The 24,976-nt window shown below is 47.7% G+C and overlaps 1 protein-coding gene and 1 long non-coding RNA gene across 8 annotated transcripts; one reads left to right on the forward strand and one right to left on the reverse strand.

Moving 5' to 3' along the window:
• Window positions 1-1,282: 1,282 nt before the first annotated feature.
• LOC116461622 (uncharacterized) lies at window positions 1,283-24,976 on the reverse strand. Of its 3 annotated transcripts, none has more exons than XR_004246144.2 (4): window positions 24,862-24,976; window positions 11,597-11,717; window positions 11,170-11,269; window positions 1,283-1,998 (listed from the first exon to the last, which is right to left on the reverse strand). It is a non-coding gene; the product is annotated as an uncharacterized LOC116461622 (long non-coding RNA). The 3 variants fall into 3 exon arrangements; XR_009211697.1 differs by lacking the exon at window positions 1,283-1,998 and adding an exon at window positions 9,985-10,615; XR_009211696.1 differs by lacking the exon at window positions 1,283-1,998 and having other exon boundaries at window positions 9,985-11,269.
• On the forward strand, window positions 2,032-21,142 carry ENDOU (endonuclease, poly(U) specific). Of its 5 annotated transcripts, none has more exons than XM_032143371.2 (10): window positions 2,032-2,459; window positions 9,994-10,116; window positions 12,672-12,737; window positions 13,210-13,347; window positions 13,808-13,979; window positions 14,368-14,567; window positions 17,486-17,599; window positions 18,253-18,359; window positions 19,099-19,241; window positions 19,956-21,142. In XM_032143371.2, exons 2-10 carry the CDS (start codon window positions 9,999-10,001, stop codon window positions 20,071-20,073), a joined length of 1,176 nt encoding a protein of 391 aa, XP_031999262.1. In that variant the 5' UTR covers window positions 2,032-2,459; window positions 9,994-9,998; the 3' UTR covers window positions 20,074-21,142. The 5 variants fall into 5 exon arrangements, with proteins under 5 accessions (XP_031999262.1, XP_058289644.1, XP_058289645.1 ...); XM_058433661.1 differs by having other exon boundaries at window positions 2,032-2,465; window positions 19,956-20,852; XM_058433663.1 differs by lacking the exon at window positions 2,032-2,459 and adding an exon at window positions 5,369-5,503.

Consider the following 24,976-nt stretch of genomic DNA (forward strand, 5'->3'; position numbering starts at 1 on the left):
GAAATTGAGGCACAGAGGGGTCAGGGAACTTGCCCAGGGTGGTACAGCTGGTGAGTGGCAGAGCTGGGATTCAAACCCAGGCAGCTTGGCCTTAGAATCAATAGTGTGAGCCTCATGTCCTGCTGCCCAGATCTGGCTGTAGACGCTCTTTATTTATGTCTTTCTTTCTCTCCAGCTGCTGAGCTGCTCACCCTTTATCCACTTTGCTTATCACAGCGTCTGGCACACAGTGGCACTCAAGTGCTATTTGTCAGGTGAATGAAGGAATGAATGAGAAAGGGAGAATTTCCCATAACCCAACTACCTTAGCACAATAGTTATGATAATTTTGACAGATCGTAGATTTCAAATCATGGGTCAGGAACCGCTCCTGCCAGTCCTGTTGTCCCGTCATCGTCTTTGAGGCCAGAACAGCCCAGCTGTGCCAACATACCTGGGGCGAGAGGCAGCCCATGTTCCTCATGCCAGCAGCCAGCTGCGGGTTGGCCTTGGGCCTGTCTCTCTCTTGATCTTGCCCTTACTCACTGCCTCGCTGTCTCTCTGAGCCTTCTTATCGCTGTCTGCCTGTCTTGTCCACTTCTCTTTGTTCTCATTGTGCCTCTAGACCCTCTTTAAAGCCAGTGGAGTTTGAGGACATGCAATAGTAATTTTATAATCATTACTGGGCAGTGTAAAACAAACAGCACAGCTGGCAAAGAGTGTAGGCAGGTGGTTCCTTTGGGATCCTAAAAAAGCAGGATACAGCTGAGATCTCTGTGACATTGTGGATTCAGAAACTGCTGGAACTGTCCAATCCCTGTGGTGGCTGCCCCTTGTAGGGGTGGTGCCAAGGGTGGCTTGGGGGTTTAGGCCCTCCTAAATTTCCATTAGGCCCCAACAAATATACAATATAGCTTAAAAAAAAAAAAAGAAACCCAGTGTATTTGTTATGAAAACGCAACTTTGAGATGAGTCTCTAGACCCCGCATCCCCCCTTTGGATAAACTCTGGAGCTTCACAGCTGCCGGAGACCCATTTGCTGTCCTCTGCTTTGCTAACCATCTTCACTGAGTCTTTAATAACAAGTGGGGCTGGAAGACTGACTAGTGCCCTGATTCATTTACGTATTGATTCATTGCAGGTCCCAGGCACAGGTTGATAATTATCTGTTAGATTCTAACACACATTGGATGGCAATACAAAGGGCCCATGAGGCAGGGTCCCCTTCTCAAAGAACTTCAGAGGAAAAGTTAAATGGCGGTGCAGGGGTTAACTGACACCACGTTGGCAGCAACAGATAGTCAGAGATGACTGTGCTGTGTCAAAGGCACACAGGACAAATATGGACAACCAAGTTCATAGGCAGGACAGATCCTGTGGGCTGGAGAGAGGTTAGGCTTTGTGGAAGGGTGAATTTGCCCTGGGGCTGGAGGATGAGTAGGAGCTGGACAGCTGAGCAGGGAGGGTGGGGGAGGGTGTTCCAGGCTGAGGACCAGCATGGGGTGTGGCTGGCAGAACTAGAAGTGCAGCATGGGACTATGTGATGAGTGGGCCTAGTTGGGAGGTCTGATGGATATGCTCAGCCCAGGCAGTGAGTGTGATGCTGATGTCAGGGCTGCCCACAAACTTAAACAAAAGCCTGGGAACACAAACGTGGTATACACCATACTAACCAATGTGGGAAAGAAATCACACATGGAGCCGCTTCTAAGACACATTCAATAAGAGCAGACATGGGTGACCATCCTGCGCTTCTATCCTGTGGGCCAGGGCAGCACTCCCAGGAGAACCAGCATCTTCATGTGCCAGGGTCCCCTTGGGAGGTGAGTCTGGGCCTCTCCTGTGATGGGCCAACTGCAGGGTCCTTCCGCACTCAGGTCCTCTGCTGAAATGACGTGGCCTTGGTTTTGCAGGAGAACGAGGATGGTAGAATAGGCTGGCCTGGGCAGGTATCCCTTTTAGTAGTCCTCTGGGTCAGTCTCTCTCATGGCCTGTTGATCCTGACAGATCCCAGACCACCTGTGGTAGCCCAGAGATGAATGAGGCCTACTTCAAACTATGGCCTAATGCTGAGGCTTATCTGGCCTCTGTCCCACCAGAAACCAATCAGTTCCAGGAAGGGTTTTCCAGCCTGGCCTGAACCCTGCCAGTCCAATAACAGCATAGCCCCTGGCATGCAGTGAGCACTCGATAAACATTTGGCTGATGGAATTCCCACCCTCTCCGTCTCTCCCAGCTGAGTGCCTCCCAAATCCTTGCCCAAGCAGCCGCACCCTCTTCCCCACTCTCCAAACCTCCACAGAGGCCACAACTGCACCATCTCTGTTGCCATTCTCATCACTGAGACACCGTCCCCCATGCATCTCCCTCCACTCTCTCCCTACCCCAGGTCTCCAGGACCCAGCCTAACGTGATTCCCAACTTGCTGGCTGGTCTCACTGTGGCTTCTTGGGAAGTTTGCAAGGATGGAAGTTTGCAAGGTACATGTGAGTAGCTAATGGCGGGGGGTACTCAGAAAGAGGAGCAGCAGAGTTCTTGGTCCACAACAGGCTAGCAGGGAAGAGAAAGCTGCCTGAAATCTATCTTAATGTATCTCTGTGTGTGTGTGTGTGTGTGTGTGTGTGTATACACACACATATATGGACATCTAAGTTTATGAGGCATCTTTGCATGAATGTATATTGATATATTTTCATTTATTGGCTTAATGGATTTTTTCTGCGTTTGTCAGCATGTCTTCGGTTATAAAATCTAGGGTTTGGGAATCCGATCTGCGAAGAGGGCGTATGAGCAGCCGTGGGAGGGCATATCCTAATTCCCCACCCCTCAACCCTCAGCACCAGAGGCATTGAAGGAGAGGCAGGACAAGCACTTAGGGTTGTTTAGGGAGTTGCGACATCCTATGAGAAGTAGAACTAGATGGCAGTTGAGGTCCCTTTAATCCCAGTGAATTTAAATCTAGACTGCTTTGTATAGTAACCAGATATGATTAAGTGGTGGTTCAAAGTGTGATGTTGTGGGGCAATGGAGCAACGGTGCTTATGAGAATGACCCCTGGTCAGGGGGATCTGGGTTGAGGCACAGCTGCATAACTTAATGATTGTGTGCTCTGGGCACGTCTCCTAATCTTTCTGTGCCTCAGTTTCTTCATCTGTAAAATGAGGACAGCAATAGTACCTATTAAAGTTGTCGTGAGAATCAATGAGATAAAACATATGATAAGGTAACACGCGCGGTAAGTGCTCAGTCAATGTTGCTGGTGGTTGTTAAGGCTGTTATTCTTGTTGAAGGATGCAGTTTTAAACACTTGGGTCCTCAGATGAACTATCTGGCTCTATGGAGTCATCCTTAACTGTCTTCCCCAGCTCCCATCCTTGCTCCCGACCTAAAATTCCACTAATAGGGGGAGAGCTCCTGCCCTCAAAACGCCATCCCATGGCCAGTTCAGCTGGACACTAGGAGAATCTAGCTAGGCTGTACCCCACTCTGACAGCTTTGGCTTCAGCTAGGGTCCACCCAGCTGGACACTTGGAAGGGACAGACCATTCAGTCCCAAATTCTGAGGCATCATTGCTTCCCGGGCCAGCCAGTGACACCGTCCTTTGTCCCGTAAACAACAGGAGTCAGAGATATGTTTATGTGTTGCCAACCCAGGGAGGATGAGGATTCTGAGGGGCAGTGACTCTTCAGCCTGCTTTTGGGTTGTGTAAATGAAACCTATGCAAATGAAGCGGCCATTTCTGCTCTTACTCCTTCTAACCAGCTTCCTTCTGGGAGAGAAGGGCTAGGCTCACTCTTCAGTTGTGCTTCCGGGCTGGATGCAGTGGCTCACACCTGTAATTCTAGCACTTTGGGAGGCCAAGGTGGGCGGATCACCTGAGGTCAAGAGTTTGAGATCAGGCTGGCCAACATGGTCTCTGCTAAAAATACAAAAATTAGCCGGGTGTGGTGGTACATGCCTATAATCCCAGCTACTCGGGAGGCTGAGGCATGAGAATTGCTTGAGCCCGGGAGATAGAGGTTGCAGTGAGCTGAGATCACACTGCTGCACTCCAGCCTGGGCGACAGAGAGAGAGAGATTCCATCTCAAAAAATATACATATATTGCACTTCCGATGTGAGCCCCTTGCAAAGGTTGCTTGCCCTAGGCTTGTCCTTCTGTCTACCCCTGAGTCCCTATGTTTGGAATCCTCTCTACACAGCAACAGGTTGGGGGATTCTCTTTAACCCACCAGCAACTGTTCAACCTGGCACATGGGCAGGAAAACTCGAGATTAAAGTCTGAGAACCTGGAAAGGATTGTCAGATCCAACCCCATCATTTCAGATGAGAAAGCTGAAGACCAGCGAGAGGAAGAAACTTCTCCTGCTAAAGCACACTGGATGAAGACGTGCTCCACTCCCAACCTCTAGAAAAAAATCACTGATGAGTGGCCTCCACTGTTCACCAATTTTGCCTTTTTATATTATAGTTTTCTTGCCTGAGAGGGATGAGAATCCCCATGCAGTGCTCTTTCTGGCAAGGGTATCATACTTAGCAGATTTTACCTTTATTATCGGGGAAAACTGGACAGTCACACGGAGCTACTCCTCTTCTTTTGGACTTGGAAACAAAAGAACCTCACTGGGGAGGAGTTCCTGAGGAGAGGAGTGTAAGTGGGGGTGAAGGGAGTGAAACCCTGGGCTCCCAGGGGAAGAAGAGTGGGCCTTCAGTTGCCTTTAAGAGGCCTCTTGCCCCTCCCCTGCCTCATAAGGAATCTGAAACATTTAAACCCCAGAGGCTAACTCAATAAGAGTCATTTGCATAATATTTTAGGGTGATTTAGCCATGCGCAGCTACATGTGGCTGATTTAGCTATGCTGGGCTTGGTGGTAACAAGAATAGCCCTGGTTCTGACCGACACATCCTGTATCTCTCTGTCCAATGACCCCAACTCTTGCTTGGGCACTTACTGTTTGTCAAACTTGGACCAGTCACCTTACTGTGTGCCAGTGTCACGCTAAGCTCCAGGAATTTGAAGATGAATCCAACCTGTGGCCCCTTGGAAAGTCAGGTCTGAGACTTGGAAGTAGGTGTCTGGTGGGGATCACCCAAAGATCAGCCCATGGGTATCCCTAATTTGGACAAAGAACCCTCCAAACTGGACCCATCTTGGTGTGCCTGCCTGCATGACCTATTTTTTTAAGCTGCAAACAGCTAGCATTACCTGTTCTCAACATCTGGCATTACCTACCTGCTTAGTCACCTTCCCTCAGGCTTCAAACAGCTGTAGGGCCCCACCTCCTATCCATCTAGGGTCCCTCCCTCCCCTTTTTCTTCCTGAAAGGATCTGGAGACACCAGCTCCACAAGTCCTGGTGTCTTTAAAAGGATCAGCTTGAGGAATAAGGCTCATTTGAGAGCTGTGACATTCATCCGACGCTAGTGAAAGTCCAACAGCCACTCCCTTTTTGGCCTCCAACTGGGCACCATGAGGGCCTGCATCTCCCTGGTAGTGGCCATGCTGTGCGGCCTGGCCTGGGCTGGTAAGTCACTATCTGGCAGGCATGGGATTGCTGGTGGGGCGGGATCTTGCCTAAAGAAGCAGAGAGTTGGAGAACTTGGTAGAGGGTAGGGCCGTGGGACAAGGGAGGGTGAGCTCTGTCCTAAGCCCGCAGAAGATTTTTGGGTTGTCCTTGTCTGAGGGTGCGGGTGTTGTTCCCGGAACGGACTGGACTATGTGGAGAGAGTTGCAGGGCTGATGGTCTGATTTCATGGAAGTCCCTTCTTGACACCTTGGAGGATCAGCCCCAAACATCCCTTAGTCCAGCCTGAGTTTTGATCTCCCCAAGATTTTGTTGTCCGGGGCCACTGTAAAGTATAAAGCTAGGGCTGGGGTCCACGGGGTCTGAGTGGCCTGGCTGCCCTTGGTCACTCCTTCCACTGCCTGGTGACAGGTGAGGTTGTCTAGGGTGTGATCTTACTTTGGGTAGAGCCTTAGGAGGTGGGCAGGCTTAGGAGGAAACTGAAAGGGCCCTTGACCAGAAGGTGGGCCACGTCCTATCTGGGGCTGTACAGGGGTCAGAGGAATGGATCTCTGTTGCAGTGTTAGGAGAATTAAAGAATACAGAAGGGACCTGGCCCACAGTTATGAGAGGTCCAGGGGATGGGACTGGCAGAGGAACAGGACCATGTTCCTGTTTAGTAACTGTGCAAAATGCTGGTGCTGATGTGTTAATTGGTAGCTAGTGGGTAGGTGGGAAGGAGTGCCAAGGGAGGGGCTGAGCTGAGGAGTGTGGGGAGAATCCTCCTCTGCCCACAGGAGAATCCTTCCACTGGGTTGCTCCTGTGCAGGACTGTGGAAAGGATTAAATGAAATAATATATGAGAAGCACCTGGTGCAAAGTGAGATCTCAGTGAATTGGAAATTCGCTATGATTATGACTATAAATATTCTTGGGAGAAACTTCCACTTGGGGCCATTTCAAATTGGGTTGTGGAAAGGAGACCCTTATGGGATTTCTAAATGGAAACCCCCTGGAAGAGGAAGCTGTGCCTCCCAACCATGGATGAGATAGTGCGCCTTACCAGAAACCAGCTCTGCCTGGGCCCTAGTGGGTGGACAGGCAGTGGGAGAGCATGAGTGTGGGCCTGGGAGGCACCAGCCTCAGTCCTGTTGGTGGGGAGGAAGGTGGAACCTGGGGGCTTAATGTGTAGGGGTGGCCAGCGGGCTTGGCATATTCCAGCCTTAGGGAAGGAGAGCAACTCTGGATATTTGGTCCCTGGGGGGACATCCCTGAGGGCAGAGGTAGCAGTGGCTTTAGAAGTGCAGGTGGAGCTCTTGCTGCTGGGTCAGAGGGCAGTATCTGCTTTGGCTGTGGGATTGATGGGGAAGTGAGGTCAAGTGTGTGAGGCTTCCTAAGGTGGCAGGGAAGAGGCTCTGCACTTGTCAATACTATCCCAACATCTCAGAACTGAGAGGCAAGAATATGAATCACATGGGGAATCATTGACAGCCTCAGGCCCTCCTTTATGAGTTGGATGTCTGTGGAGAACCTTGGTTATTTTTTTGGTTGTGAATGGAGGCAGGAAGCTAGTCCAAGGGGTGAGGCTTCTTAGTTGACTAGGACTCCATGGAAACAGCATGAGGCCTTCTGAGAGGTACAGACGTGTAGGATGTCCCAGTCATCAGAGGGGCTGAGCGCCAGTGTACAGGGACACTGTGTCCACCCAGGCTTGGGACCAAGCTTTCTTGATGGCCAGTATGGATAGGGAGTGGCTGTTCTGGCATATTGAAGTCTTAGCAAGTGCAGAGAAATTGAGCATTTCATGGGGGAATGGAGGGAGAATTTGAACCTGAGAGAGGAAAGGCTCAGATGAAGAAAGGCAGAGAGTCAGAGAGGTGAGGCAGAGGAACAAGAGGCACAGGTTACTAGAGCAGTGATTCAGGCACCCGGCTTGGGGAGCAAGGCTTATTCAGAGTGTTGGTGTTAATGGTGCAGTGTGGGGATGCTGGAGTGAGTTGTTAGGGTGACTAGTCACTCATCAGAGTGTCCCCAGAATGTCACAGCAAAGTGCCTATGAGGAAAAGTTCCTCCTACCCCTGCCCTCCACTGTCAAATCCCAAGGTCACCTTGAAGCAGACTAAGTGCACAGAGAAATGTGAGAAAGTGCTGGCATGGGGCTCTTGCTGGAGACAAAGTTCCTGAGCAGAGATGAAAAAGCCCACTCAGCTTGGGCCGGCGGGGGTGCTCTCTTGCACGTCCAGCTGACTGCTCGCTTGCAACCCTTCTCAACTGGTGCCAGCTGCTGGAATGAAGTGAATTCTTTCCCTGGACTCTGCTGATTTGGCCCATTAAAAACATTGCCCTGATTTGCCTGAATTCTCTCCCTTTGGATTCTGGGTGTACTGCCAGGCTGACTGAGCAGGGAGCTGATGGGCTGAAAATTTCTCCTTAAGATCTTTGCATTCAGGCTCCAAGGCAGCATCATTTAACATTCAAGAGGAGTTCCTGCGGGCTTGAAGGAACAAGTGGCCTTGGGCCTGGTCTCTTTTAGGGACTGGAAACCTGCCTTCCTGGCCACCTTGGAGGCCTGACAATGCGAAGTTGTCTGAGGACCCGGGTTAACCTTGACCCGATGCCTGTCTGATGTAAAGAATACCGAGCTGTAGTGATGAAGTCAGCCAGGAAACCAGCAACACAGATGTGCTGACAACCCAGCCCAAGGGATGGCCCTGTTGAAACCCTGGGAGAGTGTCAGCTAGATTAAGTGTGTCGACAGGGCCACCACACAGGGAAGACTGCTCCAGCCAGTCTGAACACTTGTCACTTGGAAGATGGGCATGAAATATTGCCACCGTTTATTCACCTAACAAATACTTCTATGGTACTACTATGTGTCACTTGCTGTCCTAAGTGCTTTACACATATTAACTCATTTAATTCTTATATTCTATGAGATAGGCTCCATTATCATCCCACTTTTACAGATAAGAAAACCAAGGTACAGAAGTTCAAACAACTTGCTCAAGATCACATAGCTAGAAAGCAGCAGAACCAGAATTCCAGCCTCAAGCAGTTTGGCGCCAGAGTCTAGGTTCTTAACTTCTCTGCTATCCTGTCCCTCATTAGACACAGTATCAACCCTAATCCCAGAATCCAATACTAGGGACTGGTAACTAAACCCAACCTCTAATATTTAAGCTCTAACCCACTCCAGGCTTAAATTAAGATACTATGCCTGTATTGAATCATAACCAGAACCAAGCCCCCAAACAAAACAGGGATTATTCATCTTTTTCTCATCCTGACACATTCCTCAACCCCGAATGTCATCTTAAGTCTATTCCTATTCCTTACTCAAATATCAATACAAAATTGTTAATTTATCAACTAATCTAACTCAAGCCCAAATCCTAACTGTAGTTCTTAACCTAACTAACCCCAACCCTGGTCCAAATTAGGCTTCAGTTTCCTCACTGATACAAATTCTGATGCTGATGGTAACTCTGACTCTGACCTTGACATTCTCTGTAACCCACAGTATGACCTCTGAACCCAGCGTTCATGAAATCCAAACCTCAGGAACCTCAAATCGAACAAAGACTCTGTTATCACCCTTAAATCCCAGAGTGGATAGTGGGTTTCCACTGTTCCTTCAAAATGTCTTGTCTTATGTCCCTTGCGACCAAAAGCTTGTTTCTGCAAACCATTTGGCTGCAGTAGGGGATGTGGTCTGTGGTTACATAATAGAATGCTATGCCAGAGCCCAATTCTCACCCGCACCCGCCTCATTCCCCACCCTGAGCATAAATTCATCTGAATGTACTCCAAAGACAGGAAAGAACAGAAAGATGTGACACAGGGGGAAAGAGGGTGCAGAGAAGAGCAGAAGGGGAGAGAAGAGCAAAGAAGCAAAGAACATAACAGGGATGGGATAAGAGCCAGGGGAGGGTCAGGGGCAGGGGACATCCCTGGGGCAGCATGACATGACAGGTGAAGGGGGCCTGTGGGCTATACCCAGTTCACAGACCTCTTTCTTTGGCGTGCTTAAAGTGTTACAAGGTTGGAAAATTTCACATAAAAATGAAGATTTATCTTGAAAAAAAAAAGGGGAGGCTCTGGCAACACTGAGCCCACATCCCAACATGGCCACAATCGGCTAGAGCTGAGCATCAGCTGCGAATTTCAGATGGAGCATTGCTCTCAAGTTTGTCACGGTCTCCATTTCTTCCTACTGCCTCATACCCTGCTTCTTTACTTGTTTATGTTATGGGCCTAACCCAAATAGGCATTTGGGTTTGTGATCCTGGTCTCTTTGATGAGCCTTGAAATATTTGGTGGGTGTTGGATGGTGGGGAGCAGGCTTATGTTGTGCACGGGAGGCTGTGGATGTACTTCTCCCTTGCAGAGATTAATGCCCTTCCCTGCCAGGTACACTCCTGCCCTGGTCTGTGAACCCTCCTGCAGGAGCCACCTTGGGGAGGAGAACAGGGTCTCCATAGAGCTGAGTTTGTGACCTTTACTGCCCATAGGAAAAATGGAATCCTGTGCATCTCGATGTAATGAGAAATTTAACCGGGACACTGCCTGCCAGTGTGACCGCTGGTGTCTCCGGCATGGGAACTGCTGTGAAGACTATGAACACCTGTGTACTGGTGAGCCTCCTTGTGAGACGAACGCACATCCAGCCTGTCTAAGGGGCCACTGGCCTGGGTGTCCAGCAGGCCACAGCAGTGTTCAGGACTGACAGGGGCTCTAAGGGTCTGGACAGAAAACACTGAGGGACAGAGGCAGGGTCAGGAATTTGGCCACCACTTTTCTCAGGTTTTCTAGGATGCCCCCAACTTAAAATACAGTAGATGTCATTTACCTAGAATTTCTGTGTGAACTATGAGTATTAACAATATCTTGAAAGTTTAAGTACCAAATTCTAAAAATGGGTAAAATGATAAAAATAATATATTAGTATGTATGACATTACTAATTGTTATTCAACACTTTAAATCGCAAAAATGTAAAAATGGTAGCAAACTCTCACAACTTGTGTACCGCCAGGAAGACTGCATGGTGTCACAGTGACGGACACGATTCATACCACTCTTCCTCTAGTGAAGGGACCACGTGGCACAACATCCCCATACCATCATTTCCAGCCTACAAATTAGAACAGGACATGCACCACCTTTAACTGCATAGTTTTAAATGAATACTTGAAAAAAATCTTGTATGAATAATCAACTTGTTTAGGTGCTTCCAATGTTGTCAACTCCCATATTAATGATCTTCTGCTTTGTGACACAAAGCCTTGCTATCAAGCCATGCACTCTGACTCCCAGTTTTGAAAACACGGTCACTGAAGGCACGTTAGGTAATGGCCATCAATTTCACTGCATAATCGTTGCACAGGTTGTGCATTGCACAAGGGAACCTAGTTAAGCAGCAAGCTGGACCAGAATCCAGTCTGTATCCTTCTCATCAGGTTTTGTGCCCTGGTGAAGAGTTGTGTCTGCTGAGAGAAAGGAGTGCATTTTCTGAATTTGCCCAAAGGTGGTAGCCAGTCAAGCGCCCAAAGAGCTGCTTCCATTCATATGGAAGCTTTTTTTCAATTTATACAAAAATACCATATGTATTAGTCCATTTTCATACTGCTATGAAGAAATACCTGAGACTGGGTAATTTATAAAGAAAAAGAGGCTTAATAGACTCACAGTTCCACATGGCTGGGGAGGCCGCACAATCATGGCAGAAGGCAAACGAGGCGCAAAGACACATCTTCCATGGTGGCAGGCAAAGTGCGGGGGAACTGCCCTTGATAAAACCATACAATATCGTGAGAATTAATCACTATCACGAGAACAGCACAGGAAAACCTGCCCCCAAGATTCAATTACCTCTCACTGGGTCCCTCCCATAACACGTGGGAATTATGGGAGCTACCATTCAAGATGAGATTTGAGGGGGGACACAGCCAAACCATATCACCATATAAGCATATGTATTATACATTTGCACCACATAGATATTAGCACACACACATATACCTCCTTCCCCAGGCAGGGAGACCCAGGCCCAGGGATCAGCCGGAATCAGGGCCTATGCCTTTTCTGCTGCCCTTGTGTCCCCACTTTTTCTTACCATTCAGAAAACACAGGAAGGCTTGTTCACCTTGGACCATCAGGCTGGCATTCAAGATAAAGGCAATACCCAGCGTAGTAGCCATTTCATCTTCAAGTTTCTGATTTGCAACTCAGAACCCCTTTCCAATAGAAAAACATATTGGAAATGATGGTTAGGATTCCAGCTCAGCACACAAAATTCTGTTTAGCATAAAATGTGGCTGAATTCAGAACTCTATGGATTGCCAGCACTTAGAACACAGCCTGACACATAGTGAGTGATCAGAAGATGTTTGTTGACTGAAGAATAACCTGACTGGTAGTTCTGATGGTAATAACTTCCCAGCAAACTCACTAGTAGATTCTGAATCACTTTGTAACAGTATTGTTTGTTGGGTATGTGGAGGGGGGGCTGGGGGGGATTATTCCACTGTGTGATGAGAGAGGAACTCAGAGTCCCCAGGAACATTTCTCCCCCTGCATCACCCCCAACCTCAAATCCACCCTTCTCCACCCAGAGCTGAGCTACAGTCACTCAGCTTGCAGGTGAAGGGAAAGGGGCAGCAATAGGAATGTGCTTTCCTGAACATGCCCTTTCACTAGACGCAGTCTTTGTGGCCATTTCCAAGTGGGGCAAAGAAAGAAGGGAAGTTGGAATCTCAGGAAACAGTGCTTATTCCTTGAGGCCCTGAGAATTTACCCTGAACTCTGATGAGAAGTTTTTCTAGGTACAGGATGTTCCTAAGTGAGGGCCTTGTCATTAGGACAGCATCAAGGCTCTATCCATCTGTCAACTTTTGTTAAATCAGAGTTTTCATCACCAAAATCAGAGTTTTCAATCCAGATGTGTCACCTGGGGAAATTATTTTCCTTTTTTATAAGTTTTCTATAATGTGTCTTCCATTGGAAACATCTTCCATTTTCTGTTTTCATCCTCATTATTTGGTGCCTGTCCATTGGACCCCAGCCCCTGTTCAGAATTTGCTTCCAGTGCTCTTGCTTGTCCCCTGAGGCTGGGGAAGCAGAGAACCAGAAACCAAGCAGCAGGGGAATTCTCAGGTTGTTGGTGACTTTATTTTTCTATCTACCTGCAGAGGACCACAAAGAGTCAGAGCCAATGCCACAGCCGGAGGAAGAGACAGAAGAGGCCCTCGCCAGCAGTGAGCCTGCCTCCCCAAAGAGGGGCCCTCAAGATAAAGCAGGAGGGACATGAGGGTGACAAAGAGGGGTGGCCATGGCCGTGGCACCAGGCCCAGGCCTCAGCCAGATGACAGAGGCTTGTTGGACTCTGGGAACCTGGGCAGGAAGAAGCCTGGGGGGCTCAGCCAGCCTGGGGGGCCATGGGAGGAGGGTAGCTAGGAAAGAGAGCCGGAGGCCTGGAGAGGGAGGTGGAAGAGATTTTATTTTTAGAATGAGAAGATTAGAAAAACAGCAGGCCAGAAAGTAAAGCTCGGCATCAGAAAGGACTTCCTGACTGTGAAGGGTATGCACGAATTAGGTTTGTTTGTTTTTCTTCCCTGGAGATCTTTACTGGGCAGAGCGAAGAGAGCCAGGCTAGGGAGGGACAGCCTGTGGGGCGTTCAGAGTGACCTCTAGAGGTCAGCCCGGGACATACCACCCCTCTCTTCTCAGACTTGTACTCGGCACCCACCTCCTGCCGGGGCCGCTGCTACGAAGCCTTTGACAAGCACCACCAATGTCACTGCAATGCCCGCTGCCAAGAGTTTGGGAACTGCTGCAAGGATTTTGAGAGCCTGTGTAGTGACCATGGTTAGTCTTCTGCTCCCTTAGCTAAGCTGCAGACACAGAAGGACTTTAGAGCAGGTTCTCAACGTGTGGTCCCTGGACCAGCAGCATCAGCAATGTCTGAGAACTTGTTAGAAACGCAAACTCTGGGGCTTCACTCCGGGCCTACTTAATTAGAAACTCTAGGGGTGGGACTCACTGTCCTGTTCTACCAGGGCCTTCCGGTGATTCTGATGCATGCTCAAGCGTGAGACCCCTTCTAGGGGGAAGGGGTGGGGGGACATTCTGTGCGCAATGCGGTGTGGTGATTTCACAGGTCCTTTAGGCTCTGGGCCCCTGTCCACCACTAGGGTGTCCAACTGTGGCCCCCCTCTCTCCATGCTGGCTTCTTGAAGGTGCCCAGGAGGGGATGCACACAGATAATTTCCTGCCAGCCCTCCTTTCCCTCTGGCTCTGAGGCCATCCCCCTCCCAATTCCTCCCAGAGGGCTTCTCCCACAGCAGTGATGCCATAACCAAAGAGGAGATTCAGAGCATCTCTGAGAAGATCTACAGGGCAGACACCAACAAAGCCCAGAAGGAAGACATCATTCTCAATAGCCAAAACTGCATCTCCCCGTCAGAGACCAGAGACCAAGTGGATCGCTGCCCAAAGCCGTAAGTTCCCGCAATTCCTCTTTCTACCCCCCAGATCTCGCCCCATCCTTGCTTCTCTTGATGCCTCAGCTCTTTTATCCTCAAGTCAGGCAGGATCAAAGGGACAGCAGAAAAAAATAGGTCTCCAGAGACAAAGCCATCTTAGGGACTGTGGATATCCAGTTGGGAGGGTTTCTGTGATTGGCCAGGCTGAGGATAGAACAGCTCTTCCAAAACGTGAGGTGGAAGAAAAGTGACCTGACGTGTGGCTTTCAAGAGTACCTGAAGTGCCCCCTCGGCTCCTGAAACCAGCCCTCGCCTGTCTGCCCCTGGCCTGTCCAGAAGTCTCTGGAGGGTTCGCTGCCCCGTGTTTGGGGCTCTCAGTGGGGTTCCCCTCTGCCTCCCCCAGACTCTTCACTTATGTCAATGAGAAGCTGTTCTCCAAGCCCACCTATGCAGCCTTCATCAACCTCCTCAACAACTACCAGCGGGCGACAGGCCATAGGGAGCACTTCAGTGCCCAGGAGCTGGCCGAGCAGGATGCCTTCCTCAGAGAGATCATGAAGACAGCAGTCATGAAGGAGCTCTACAGCTTCCTCCATCACCAGAGTGAGTGAGCACCCCCAGGTCTCAAGGCGCATGAGTCTGTCTGAGGGAAGCCAGGTGGGCGGGGGCGGGGGAGGGGAAGGTTAGGAGGGCAGGTGAGGAGGCAGTGGGGACTCTGTGGAGGTTAGTGTACATCTAGGAGGGATGAGGGATGAGGCCAGGGGGAAGCCAAGGAGAGGTTAGGAACCCAACCAGGAGCTGGCACATCCTCTGGCTGGTTGGCTTGGAAATCACCCCACCTTTGACTTCATGTTAACTGCCTCATGCACGCCCACCCTCTGCTACAGTCTCAGGGTTCTCTGCCGGGTGTGAGCCTCCCCTCACATCCCACCCCCACCCAGGGCACGTCTCAGCCACCTCCGCGATCCCGGAGTCAGCACCATGTTTCAGACAGATAGAGTCGCTGACTCTACTTCCTCTTCCTGCACTAAAGTCCAGGAATCGGGTTGGCTGAGTCCACCTTTTGGTTGGGGAAACAACATCAGAAAATCAACAAAGGTTCAGAGAGGGAAGTCCTATCGGGAAGAGTTGTGGTTGGAAAGCCTCCAGATAGAGACACATTTGAGTCAGACCAAAAAAGATTTTGGCCGCAGGACTTCTTGGCATGGAGTTGTGTTTGTTACTGTCCTGCAGATTCCTTTCCCAAACTCCAGGCAGCTGGGCTTTGTCTCAGGGGTGGCTGTGTCCGGGTATTCCCTCGTTGTCCCTGAGAGTGCCTTGGCTCAGAGCTGCTGCCTCCCTTAAGAGTTGGTGACACTGTTTTTAGGTAAAGTGACAGGGACACAGGAGTGACTCTATGAAGAAGTTGCAATCCTGTGCTGCCCCCTGGCGTTCTCTTTGTAGTAAATACACAAGAGAATCTTGGAGGCCTAGACTGAGCAAGGGCTTTTCAAATGAGAGAAACAGAGGCCAGACAGGCTAGACTTAGAATCTGAGGCCACAAATGAGTTGGAAGCGGAGCTGCGGCTGGAACTCAGGGTTCTGATGCCAAGGCCAGGCTGTCCCGTTACTCACTCTCTCCTCACCTCTCTCCTTGTCCAAATCCCACTTATCCTTAAACTTCTATGATAGTTCATATCCCACCACATTTGTGAAGGCTGCACCTGCCCCAGCTCACCCTGGCTTTCGGCACCTCTGCAGAGTTTGGAGTGTGGTCCACAACAGCCTTGGGCCAGAGAGACTTGGTTTAAATCTTGGCTCTGCCACTTGCTAGTGACTTGACCCTGGGCAATTTATTTGACCCCTTTGGGACTTCCCTTTGAAATGGGGTTTTTGAGGATGACTGCTTATAAAGCACCCAGTAGAAAGCCTGGCACTCAGTCCTTGCTCAGTAAGGGTAGCTATTCAGTGTGTGAAACCATTCTCTGTTATTTCATGTATATTTAGTCTTGTTTTCCAAATGTGTTTTAAGTCCTTGAAAGGAAGGAATATGTCTGGTATCTCTTTTGTATTCACCATATAAAATTGTGGGCAGTAAACAGTCAATCTTTGATGGTTCCCTCATTGAAATCTCCAGCCCTGAACTTTCCCAAGGGTCTTTTCAGCATCTCCACTTAGCTATCTAACCAATATTCACACAGAACTTAGTGTATAAAGAATTTTTGGTTCCCATCAAAAATACCTGCTCCTCTCTGGGTCTTCCCCATTTCATAAATGGCAACATAACCCATCCGGTTGCTCAGGCCAAAAGCCTAGTAGTTAGATTTAATTGTTCTCTTTACCTCAAAGTTCCCTACCCCCATCTCCTCCATCAGTAATGTAATGTCCATCACTCCCACTTCAAAATATGTCCTGGGCCTACTGCTTCTCTCTCCTCCTCCGGAGTTAACACCACCATCTAATCCCCATCAACTTCTTACATGGACAAAGCATGAGCCTCAAAACTGGTCTCTCTGCTTCCACTCATACCACCCCATTGCCTTTTTAACATACACAGCCAGGGTGATCTTTTAAAAGCTCCTATCATACAATTCCCCTGCTTAAAATCCTTCAGTGGCTCTGCACTACCAAGAAGCTATAGAGTTGTTAAAGAGATTGGTCTCTGGACCTAGACTGAGTGGACTCAAGTGCTGTCTCTGCCTTTCATTAACTGTGATCTTGCATGAGTTTTATACTTTGTCTGTCTCAGTTTCTTCATTTCTAAGTTGGGGATAATTAGTACCAAGCTTATGTGAAGATTCAACGTGAGGATTCAGTGTTACATTGAAAGCACTTAAAATGGCAGGCACTAGGTGGACAGAAAGCAATGAGTAAATCTAAAACATTTTTTGTTTTATTTCTATTTGCCTGAGATCTGACCTTCTTGCCACGGCTTGAAGGATCTGACCCTTGGCTGCTTCTCAAACCTCCTCTCCTACCACTCTCCCCTCCTGCTCCAGCCTCACTGACTTCTTTTAGTTCTTTGAATAGCAAACTCAAGTCTGCCTGGAGCCTTTGCTCTTGCAGTTCCCTCTACACGGAAGAATCTTCCCTACAGATCTTTGTGTAGCCAGTTCCTTATCCCTCAGCTCTCTGATCAGTGCTACCTTCTCACAGAGGCCTTTCTGATCTTCCTTTCTAGAAGACCCCCCAACTCATGTGCCAGACCTTTCCCGTCATTACAGGCTACTCTGCGTCATAGCACTGATCTGAAATCATATTTCTTATTGTTTATTTATTATTTGACTCCTCCACTGGAATATAATATAGATAGAGACCGTGTCCTTGCTATTCCCAGCTGAATCCTCAGCCTTTAGATCTGGATCTGGCACAAAATAGGCATCCCATAGATAATCATTAAATAAACAGCCGAACACATTTGTTGATTGAACCCATGTGTTTCTTGACGTGTGGGAGCAAGTAGCTCTTCAGGTCTCTGTTTAGTGCTCCCAGGACCTGGCCCTGCCTCCCCTCTCCAAAACCCTTTGTGTTCCTCTCTGCAGATCGCTATGGCTCAGAACAAGAGTTCGTCGATGACTTGAAGAACATGTGGTTTGGGCTCTATTCAAGAGGCAATGAAGAGGGGGACTCGAGTGGCTTTGAACATGTCTTCTCAGGTGCGAGCACTTCTCTTGGAAAGAAAGAGTTTGAGGGATGAAGAGGAATGGCTTTGCTCAGGAGCAGGGCAGCCCTGGGTGTGGATTAATCAGCAGTCTAGCCAGCTAGCAGGGAGGGACCCATGCACTCTCCCCTGCCCATATGGCCGGGGGGAGGGTGGGGTGTCTGAGGAGCCATTCTGAGAAACAGTCTTTTCTGGAGTACCTAAGGGGGAAAGATGACCAGATGCTGGGGCTCCCAAGGGGGTACATCTAGGACAAGACATGTGTCTGGGAGCAAGTTTGCCTACCTCTGAACAGTCCTTTGCTTCCAGGGCCTGGCCAGCTGCTTCCCAAGAGGGCCATGGTCTGTTCCCCACTGTTCTACCCCATCAAACTCCCACCAAGCCTGGCTTGCTGCTGGAGTAATGGCTGAGAGAGGTCATCAGGATCACCAGAAGGAAGGATTCTCCCAAGGGCTTGAGCCAGAACGGGGGCCTTCCTGAGGTGAGAGATAGGACTGTGAGAGACTCGGGGGACTCACAGCAAGGGGCCAAGCAGCTAGAAGTCAGAGACTGGAGAAGGGGGAAGCCTTGGCATGGGGTGGAGAAAGGGGATTGGAGGAGAGGGTGGGGAAGGAGCCCAGATTATCCATCTTGGACTCTTTATTATAGGTGAGGTCAAAAAAGGCAAGGTTACCGGCTTCCATAACTGGATCCGCTTCTACCTGGAGGAGAAGGAGGGTCTGGTTGACTATTACAGTCACATCTACGATGGGCCTGTGAGTACACGGGCTGGAAAAGCCCTGTCAGTGCCCAGATGTCCTGCTCTCACTCTGCGTTCCAAACCTTTGACTTGTCTCTCAGCCTGACTCTCAGGGGGCAGCCCCAGGTGGTTGTGACCATCACGTCCTCACCTGCTGGACAGCTACTGTAGCCAGCCAGGACACTGGAATTCCCTTCCAAACAGTGAAGGCTCTAGAACTGCAGGGGACAGGAGGCAGGAGGCACCATATCGGGGTGGGAGTCTGGGGCCTGGGGAGGATTCTCAGAGGGAAGAACAAGATATGCAATTACTCCCTGCCTTAGTTTCCTTAGAATGTGGCTGAAAGTTTCAGCCTGGCTAGTCTGAGCTAAACTTCATACACTTTACAAGACAGAAACCTTTGCTGCCCGGTACCAGGAAATAATTTGGGGGCAGTAAACGGTCCTTCTCTTGCATGTGTGAGGGCCACTGGGAACAGTGATGTCCTTGATATCCAGAGATGGATCCTATGGATAGTGATTTTGCCCTTTCTGGTAGATGTGCACTGGCAGCTCCAGGCAGAGGGTCCGGGTGGGCTCAGACACCTTAGCAAGGCAGACTGCCTCCTCTATTTAAAGAATCCAGTCTCCCTGGAAGGTTCACACAGGCCCCTAATGGACCCTCAACGAATACCGTCTGACTGTTGCCATTGGGCACCTGTTCTACTCCACTCTGTGGCACTCACCAGACCCCCTTTTCTGCCCTTCCCTCCGCAGTGGGATTCTTACCCCGATGTGCTGGCAATGCAGTTCAACTGGGACGGCTACTATAAGGAAGTGGGCTCCGCTTTCATCGGCAGCAGCCCTGAGTTTGAGTTTGCACTCTACTCCCTGTGCTTCATCGCCAGGCCAGGCAAAGTGTAAGGATGGGGCCAGCCAGGCCTGGGGGGCAGGCTGGGGCTGCAGGCTGTCTTCAGCCATCACAGAGTCAAGAGACCTGGACTCTGCCACAAAGAGGCTGAGAGGGCTTGGACAAATCTGTGCTTTGGGCCTCAGCTCTCTTGCTTGAACAATTAAGTTTTTGGATTGGTTTGGTGGCTGCCAAACTTCATCTTAGCAGCAAAACTATCTCCCCTCATTCTCCCAAAGTGAAATGTTACATAGGACCTTAATATATGAAATAGAAATGGAGTTGTCCTAGAGCTCTCAGCCTCTTTATTTGTCCCCTGAGGCTACTTAGGGGAACCTAGAGCCCCAGAGAGTACCATTAGGAACCACTGGGCCTCAAGTTCTCTAACATTCGGACACGTTGAGTTCTCCCACTTCTGAAACCCTAAGCAAACATTTAATTTCTGAGGATTTCACCTCCAGAATCTGGGATTTTGGAATATTGCTCTGGGAAAGATGAGGAACAGCATTCTTCAAGAAGACAAGAAATAAGGCAAAGATTTTGAAATGGCTCCTTGCACATGGGGAGCTGCAGGCAGCTGCTGAAGAAAGCAGTGCCAGCTCTGTCTTTAAGGCTGTTTAAGCAGAATGGAGCCCTTCTGCTTCTGTTGGGCTTGATCCTTCCAGCCCAGGGAGAGGCAGGGTGAAGTGGGGAGCCCCTCTGATTTCAGGCTCTTTCCCCACAGCTGCCAGTTAAGCCTGGGAGGATATCCCTTAGCCGTCCGGACATATACCTGGGACAAGTCTACCTATGGGAATGGCAAGAAGTACATCGCCACAGCCTACATAGTGTCTTCCACCTAATAGAACTTCGAGCCAGAAAGGGGCATGAGGGCTCTTGCAAGACTGAAGTGCTATCTTCTCTGGACTAGAGAGAAGAGGGAGAGGACTGGAAGGGATCACCAAATCTCAAAGCAATTGAGAAGCATTCCTAAATCTCAAAGTGCCCACAAAGGAAACAGATAAAATGTACAAATTAGAAAAATGTGGATAAACAGTCAAACCTTTATCCTCTAGAATTTTGGCAATGTTGACTAAGAAACAGAGTCCAGGCAGAGAAGGTAGGAGCCCTCCATAGCTCTCTGCCCTGATGTGTGGGGTAACTAGGAAGAAGTCCTTTGACCTTACCAGGCCTCATGCTTCCCTTTAATGTAAAGGGAAGGGGTTTGCCCACTTTCCTCTTTTTGGGGTTGGTGAGAGGGCAAACCCTGATATTTTTACTGTGAAGGTGTTTTCAATTGTTCTTAGGAAGAACAGCTGATAGAAATTCAAGATTACTATAATGGCTGTTATTATACACAGCTCTGTAAACTACAACTCAGCCCTGTGTTGGGGTCCTCAAAGAAGTAAGGCCACAGTAATCAAGCAAGGGCCTTTGTTTTTTTCCAGAGTTAGATCCTCTCAGAACAGAGTCTGGGAGAACTCCAATGCTGAATGGAGAAGGGTAATAGGTTGGTGCAGTGAATGGGCTGGGGGTGGGGTGGCCTTCTCCAGGCCTGAGTGTTTTTGTGTCCAGCTCAGTATCTGCATCAAGAAGTTTCCCACTTGTGGATGTTTAGTGCAGCCACAGACTTGTATTTTGATCCCCAATTTTTTTTTGAAAGAGTTCTCCTCATAGGAGGACGATTCAGCATCAGAGGAAGAAGGAACCCATAGCTTGGTGTCATTAACATAATTATTTTAAGGCTTATCCAGCAGCCATAATTTGAATAACTCTAGGAGACCAGAGAGACTGTAGTTCCCTATTTTAACCTCAATTATGCATTTGTCCCCCAACCCCACTGAGAACTAAATGCTGTACCACAGAGCCGGGTGTGAACTATGGTTTAGAAGGTTCAAGTTTCCAATTAAAGTCATTGAAGAAAACTTGAAATGAGCGTGTTCTTTGTATATGGCCTCCCTCCACTGTCTGTCTGTCTGCCTTTTCCCTGGAACAGGGCTGGCAGTGATACTTTTGCTCTAGAGTCTTTTCAGAATGGCTTGAAGAATGTGGTATCTGGGTGAAGTCTCTGTTGACTCACTAAGTCTCTCTAGCCAAGAGGGGAAGAGAATTCTGTAATATGAAGAGTGGAAGGAGCATTGCATACAGATAGTGAGGCGGCGGGCGGGGGGGGGCGGTAAATGGAGATTGGTGGTCCCCATCCCCAATAACCAGTCCCCTTGATCACATACACAGGAGTATAAGGACATTTCTGGATGTATGGATGTAGCTTCTGTGGTTGCAGAGGATGACCACACTGGGGCAAGAGGAGATGCTAAAGAGATACAGAAAAAGACTTCTTATCTGTAAACAGATTACTCAAGCCACAATGCTAGAAAACGGTCAGGTATGAAGAGATACCTCGGGCAAGTTCATAGACTGCAGACAGATGAAACAGGGCCTTGTCCTGCCCTTTCCCAGAGATGTTCACAGTCAATAGGCAAGACAGTGAGTCAGTAGAGCACAGGGGTAACAGGTACAGACTCTGAAGTCATGTTGCCCAGGTACCTAGCCAGGCTCTGTTGCTTACTGGCCATATGAGCAAATTTCTTAATTATTCAGATTGTTTCCTCACCAGTCAAATGGGGATAATATTACCATTGTTGTGAGATAAGGAATGTGAAATAACATGCTAGTCTTTTCTTATAGTAATTATTGTCTCACTTATTATACAGATTTAATTTTATACTGGGAGAGGCAATTTACTATCCCTGCTATCAGCCTTAACCTTCACCTACTGGTGCTCAGTACTTGTGCTCTTCATAGGCCTCTTCAGAGGTCTTCCAGGTAGTCCAGTAGGAGACAGAAAGACAGAAATGCAGGAGAGATTACTGTATTCCAGGGTCTGGGCCTTAGCTTTGCAGGAGAGAAAGGTAAGAACTAACATTTGTTAAGCTGTTACCATGTCCCAAGCTGTGCTAAGTAGCCCTTTTATATTCATTTTCTCACTCTGGTGGGTATTTTTATTATCACTTTAATTTTACCTAGACAACTGAGGCTCAGATTAAGCCACATTCTTAGTCAGTAGCAGAATCAGGATTGCAAAATTCAACCCTTTTCCTCATGTTGTAGTGAGCCTGGATTTCTAGTAGTATCTACTCACTTATTCATTCATTATTTTTGAAGAATATTTATTAAGACCCCTGACAGAGGCTGCTGGTTACCCCTCAGTATCTGCTCTCCTCTTCTTCCTTATTCACTGAACTCTCAGTTTTTAGGTATACAAATGACTGTCAAGAGCACAGACTCTTGACCTCCATTGCAACCAGAAGTAGGCGTGTGTCTATGTCCTCACCAATGGCATGCAAAAGGAAGTATTCTTAATGGGCAGGGGGTACCGTTATTCCCACTCTTGCCCTTTTCTGCTGACTGGATTTCAGACAAGATCGTGGGAGCTTGAGCAGCCAGCTTGAACCATGAATGAAAGCCATGTGCTGAAGATCACAGAGCAGCCAGGAAGGAGCCTGGGTCTCACACTGAAACTGCCACACTAATCCTGGATTGCTTATATTCAGTCTTATATGAAAGAAAAATAATCTTTCATGTTTAAGCTACTCTTATTTTGGGCTTTCTGTCACATGCAACCAAACTTAACATAGTATCTCTATAACAGGAAGTCCCAAGGTTCATTTTCTTCCTAAAGTTACTTAGCTAATACTTCCTTTCTTAAGATTTACATTAACTGTCAGACTCTTTAACTATTTGAAAGATCCCAATAATTGTTTTGGATATTAAAATTAATAGCATTTACAATCATTAATTGCAGCATTTTATTGTCACAATAATAAACACTCCTGTTTATTTCCACTGACCATTACAATTTCAACACATAAAACACATAAAGAGGTCTGTCTCTTTGAAAATAACTCCTCAGGTATTAATGATAAGTTCAATTGAGATGACTGGAGCAAATGAATAACAGAGACATAAAAGAAAGGCATTATTTACACATTTTGTTGAAATCCATTTGAAGATAACTGCCAATAGAAGTGGGGAGGTCTGCATGGAATCTAGGAAAGAACTTAAGGTGGCCTAGGTCTGAGCTCACAGGAGAGAAGGCTGCCATTGCAGGCATGGGTTTTGTGGGACAGCAGGAGCCTCAGAATTAGGTGATGATGACCATCAAAACCATTTGATTAACTTTTCTCACTTTGACTCTATATTCACTAAGCTACTTCTGATTATTATGTGGTTTGAGAGAGAAAAAGAGAGAGAGAAAAGAGGGGTCACCTAAGGGTCTATGAGGTTTTACTAGAGCAGCCAGCTAGCCCCCGTATCTCTCTTCTCAATCAACTCTGCCAGAATTAATAAAACAAATGTGGTTGCTTTTGTTAAAAACACCAATAAATCAATATTTGCTTTTAAATACTTAATAAAAAATTCTTAAAAGTCAGTTCTCTATCTCCCTAATACAACCAAAGAATCATTTCATTAGTAAATATTTTGACGTACACTTACTGATTTGACTACTATGATTTTAAAATATAAAGATACCAATAATTAAACAATGGGAAGGATGTGCTAATGATATGACCTTGTAAGACAGCACCCCAGCCTAGTCCTTCATTGATCAGCACCTGGGTTAGTGGCATCCAGCTTCAAATGCACAGCTGTATCCTATGCTTTAAAAAATTCTGATTGGCTTCACTCAAGACTAGTTACATCAGAATCTCTGGGATAGGACACAGAAATCAGTATATATATATATATATAATACTGTATATATATATACATATATTGTGTATATATACAGTATATATACACAATATATGTATATATATACTGTATATATATACTGTATATACACTGTATATATATACACATATACAGTATATATATACACTGTATATCTATATACACATATACACACACACACACACAGACACACACACACACACGTGTATATGTATACACTCCCTAAGTGATTCCAAAGTTCATTCAAGACTGAGAACCACCGATCTGGATTTTGAGGATAATATTTGAGGTTACAGTCCTGTTTTAAACGGAAAGTTTCATTTGTTTGTGTTTGCTTTTGTGGACTTCTGCAATTATTTTTGTTTTACTTTCGTTTAAGAGTTGTCATTGCAACGAAGACTCCCTCGCACGGGAAGCAGAAGCAAAAAGTGTTAAAAGTTTCGTTCTTTTTTCTCTGCAAGCCAGAGCATATCTAAAGACAGACTGTAACACTGGCACATGTCAAAGAAAGACTCAGAGATAGATTCACTTAGAAAAGGAGTTTATCTGCAAAAGATGCAAGGAGTTAGACGGAAGGACTAGTCTGCCAAATACCAGTACTTAAAGGGGAAAAAAAAAATCCCCTAAAATTGCCAGGATTACCAGTTGACAGTAGTCTGTTCATGGTGGAAAAACAGTAACTTTCTCACATGGTTATTATACTCACAAAAGTCAGACAAATTAATGTCACAAAGGTCAGACATTAGCAAGGTAAATACTAGGGATTAAACTGTTTGAAGGGAGTCCAAGGAAATATTCAAGGTTTTATTGTTTTGGAGATCAGAAAATCAGGATGATCCTGCAGTTTTTGGGTTATCTCCTATTAAGTTTAGTCATATTGGAAGCAGACAGAAGGCTCAGATATTGCTTTTACATACCCTCAAGCCACCAAGCTGGTTCCATCCTGAGAAGGAAGTCACGAAGCTGACTTCCTGCGCGCGCTCCAGCCCAGGCTAAAGGGGGCGGGGCGAGGCCGCGGGGGCTTGTGGGGAA

The sequence above is a fragment of the Hylobates moloch genome, unplaced genomic scaffold, assembly GCF_009828535.3.
Source record: "Hylobates moloch isolate HMO894 unplaced genomic scaffold, HMol_V3 SCAFFOLD_22, whole genome shotgun sequence".
Lineage (NCBI taxonomy): Eukaryota > Metazoa > Chordata > Mammalia > Primates > Hylobatidae > Hylobates > Hylobates moloch.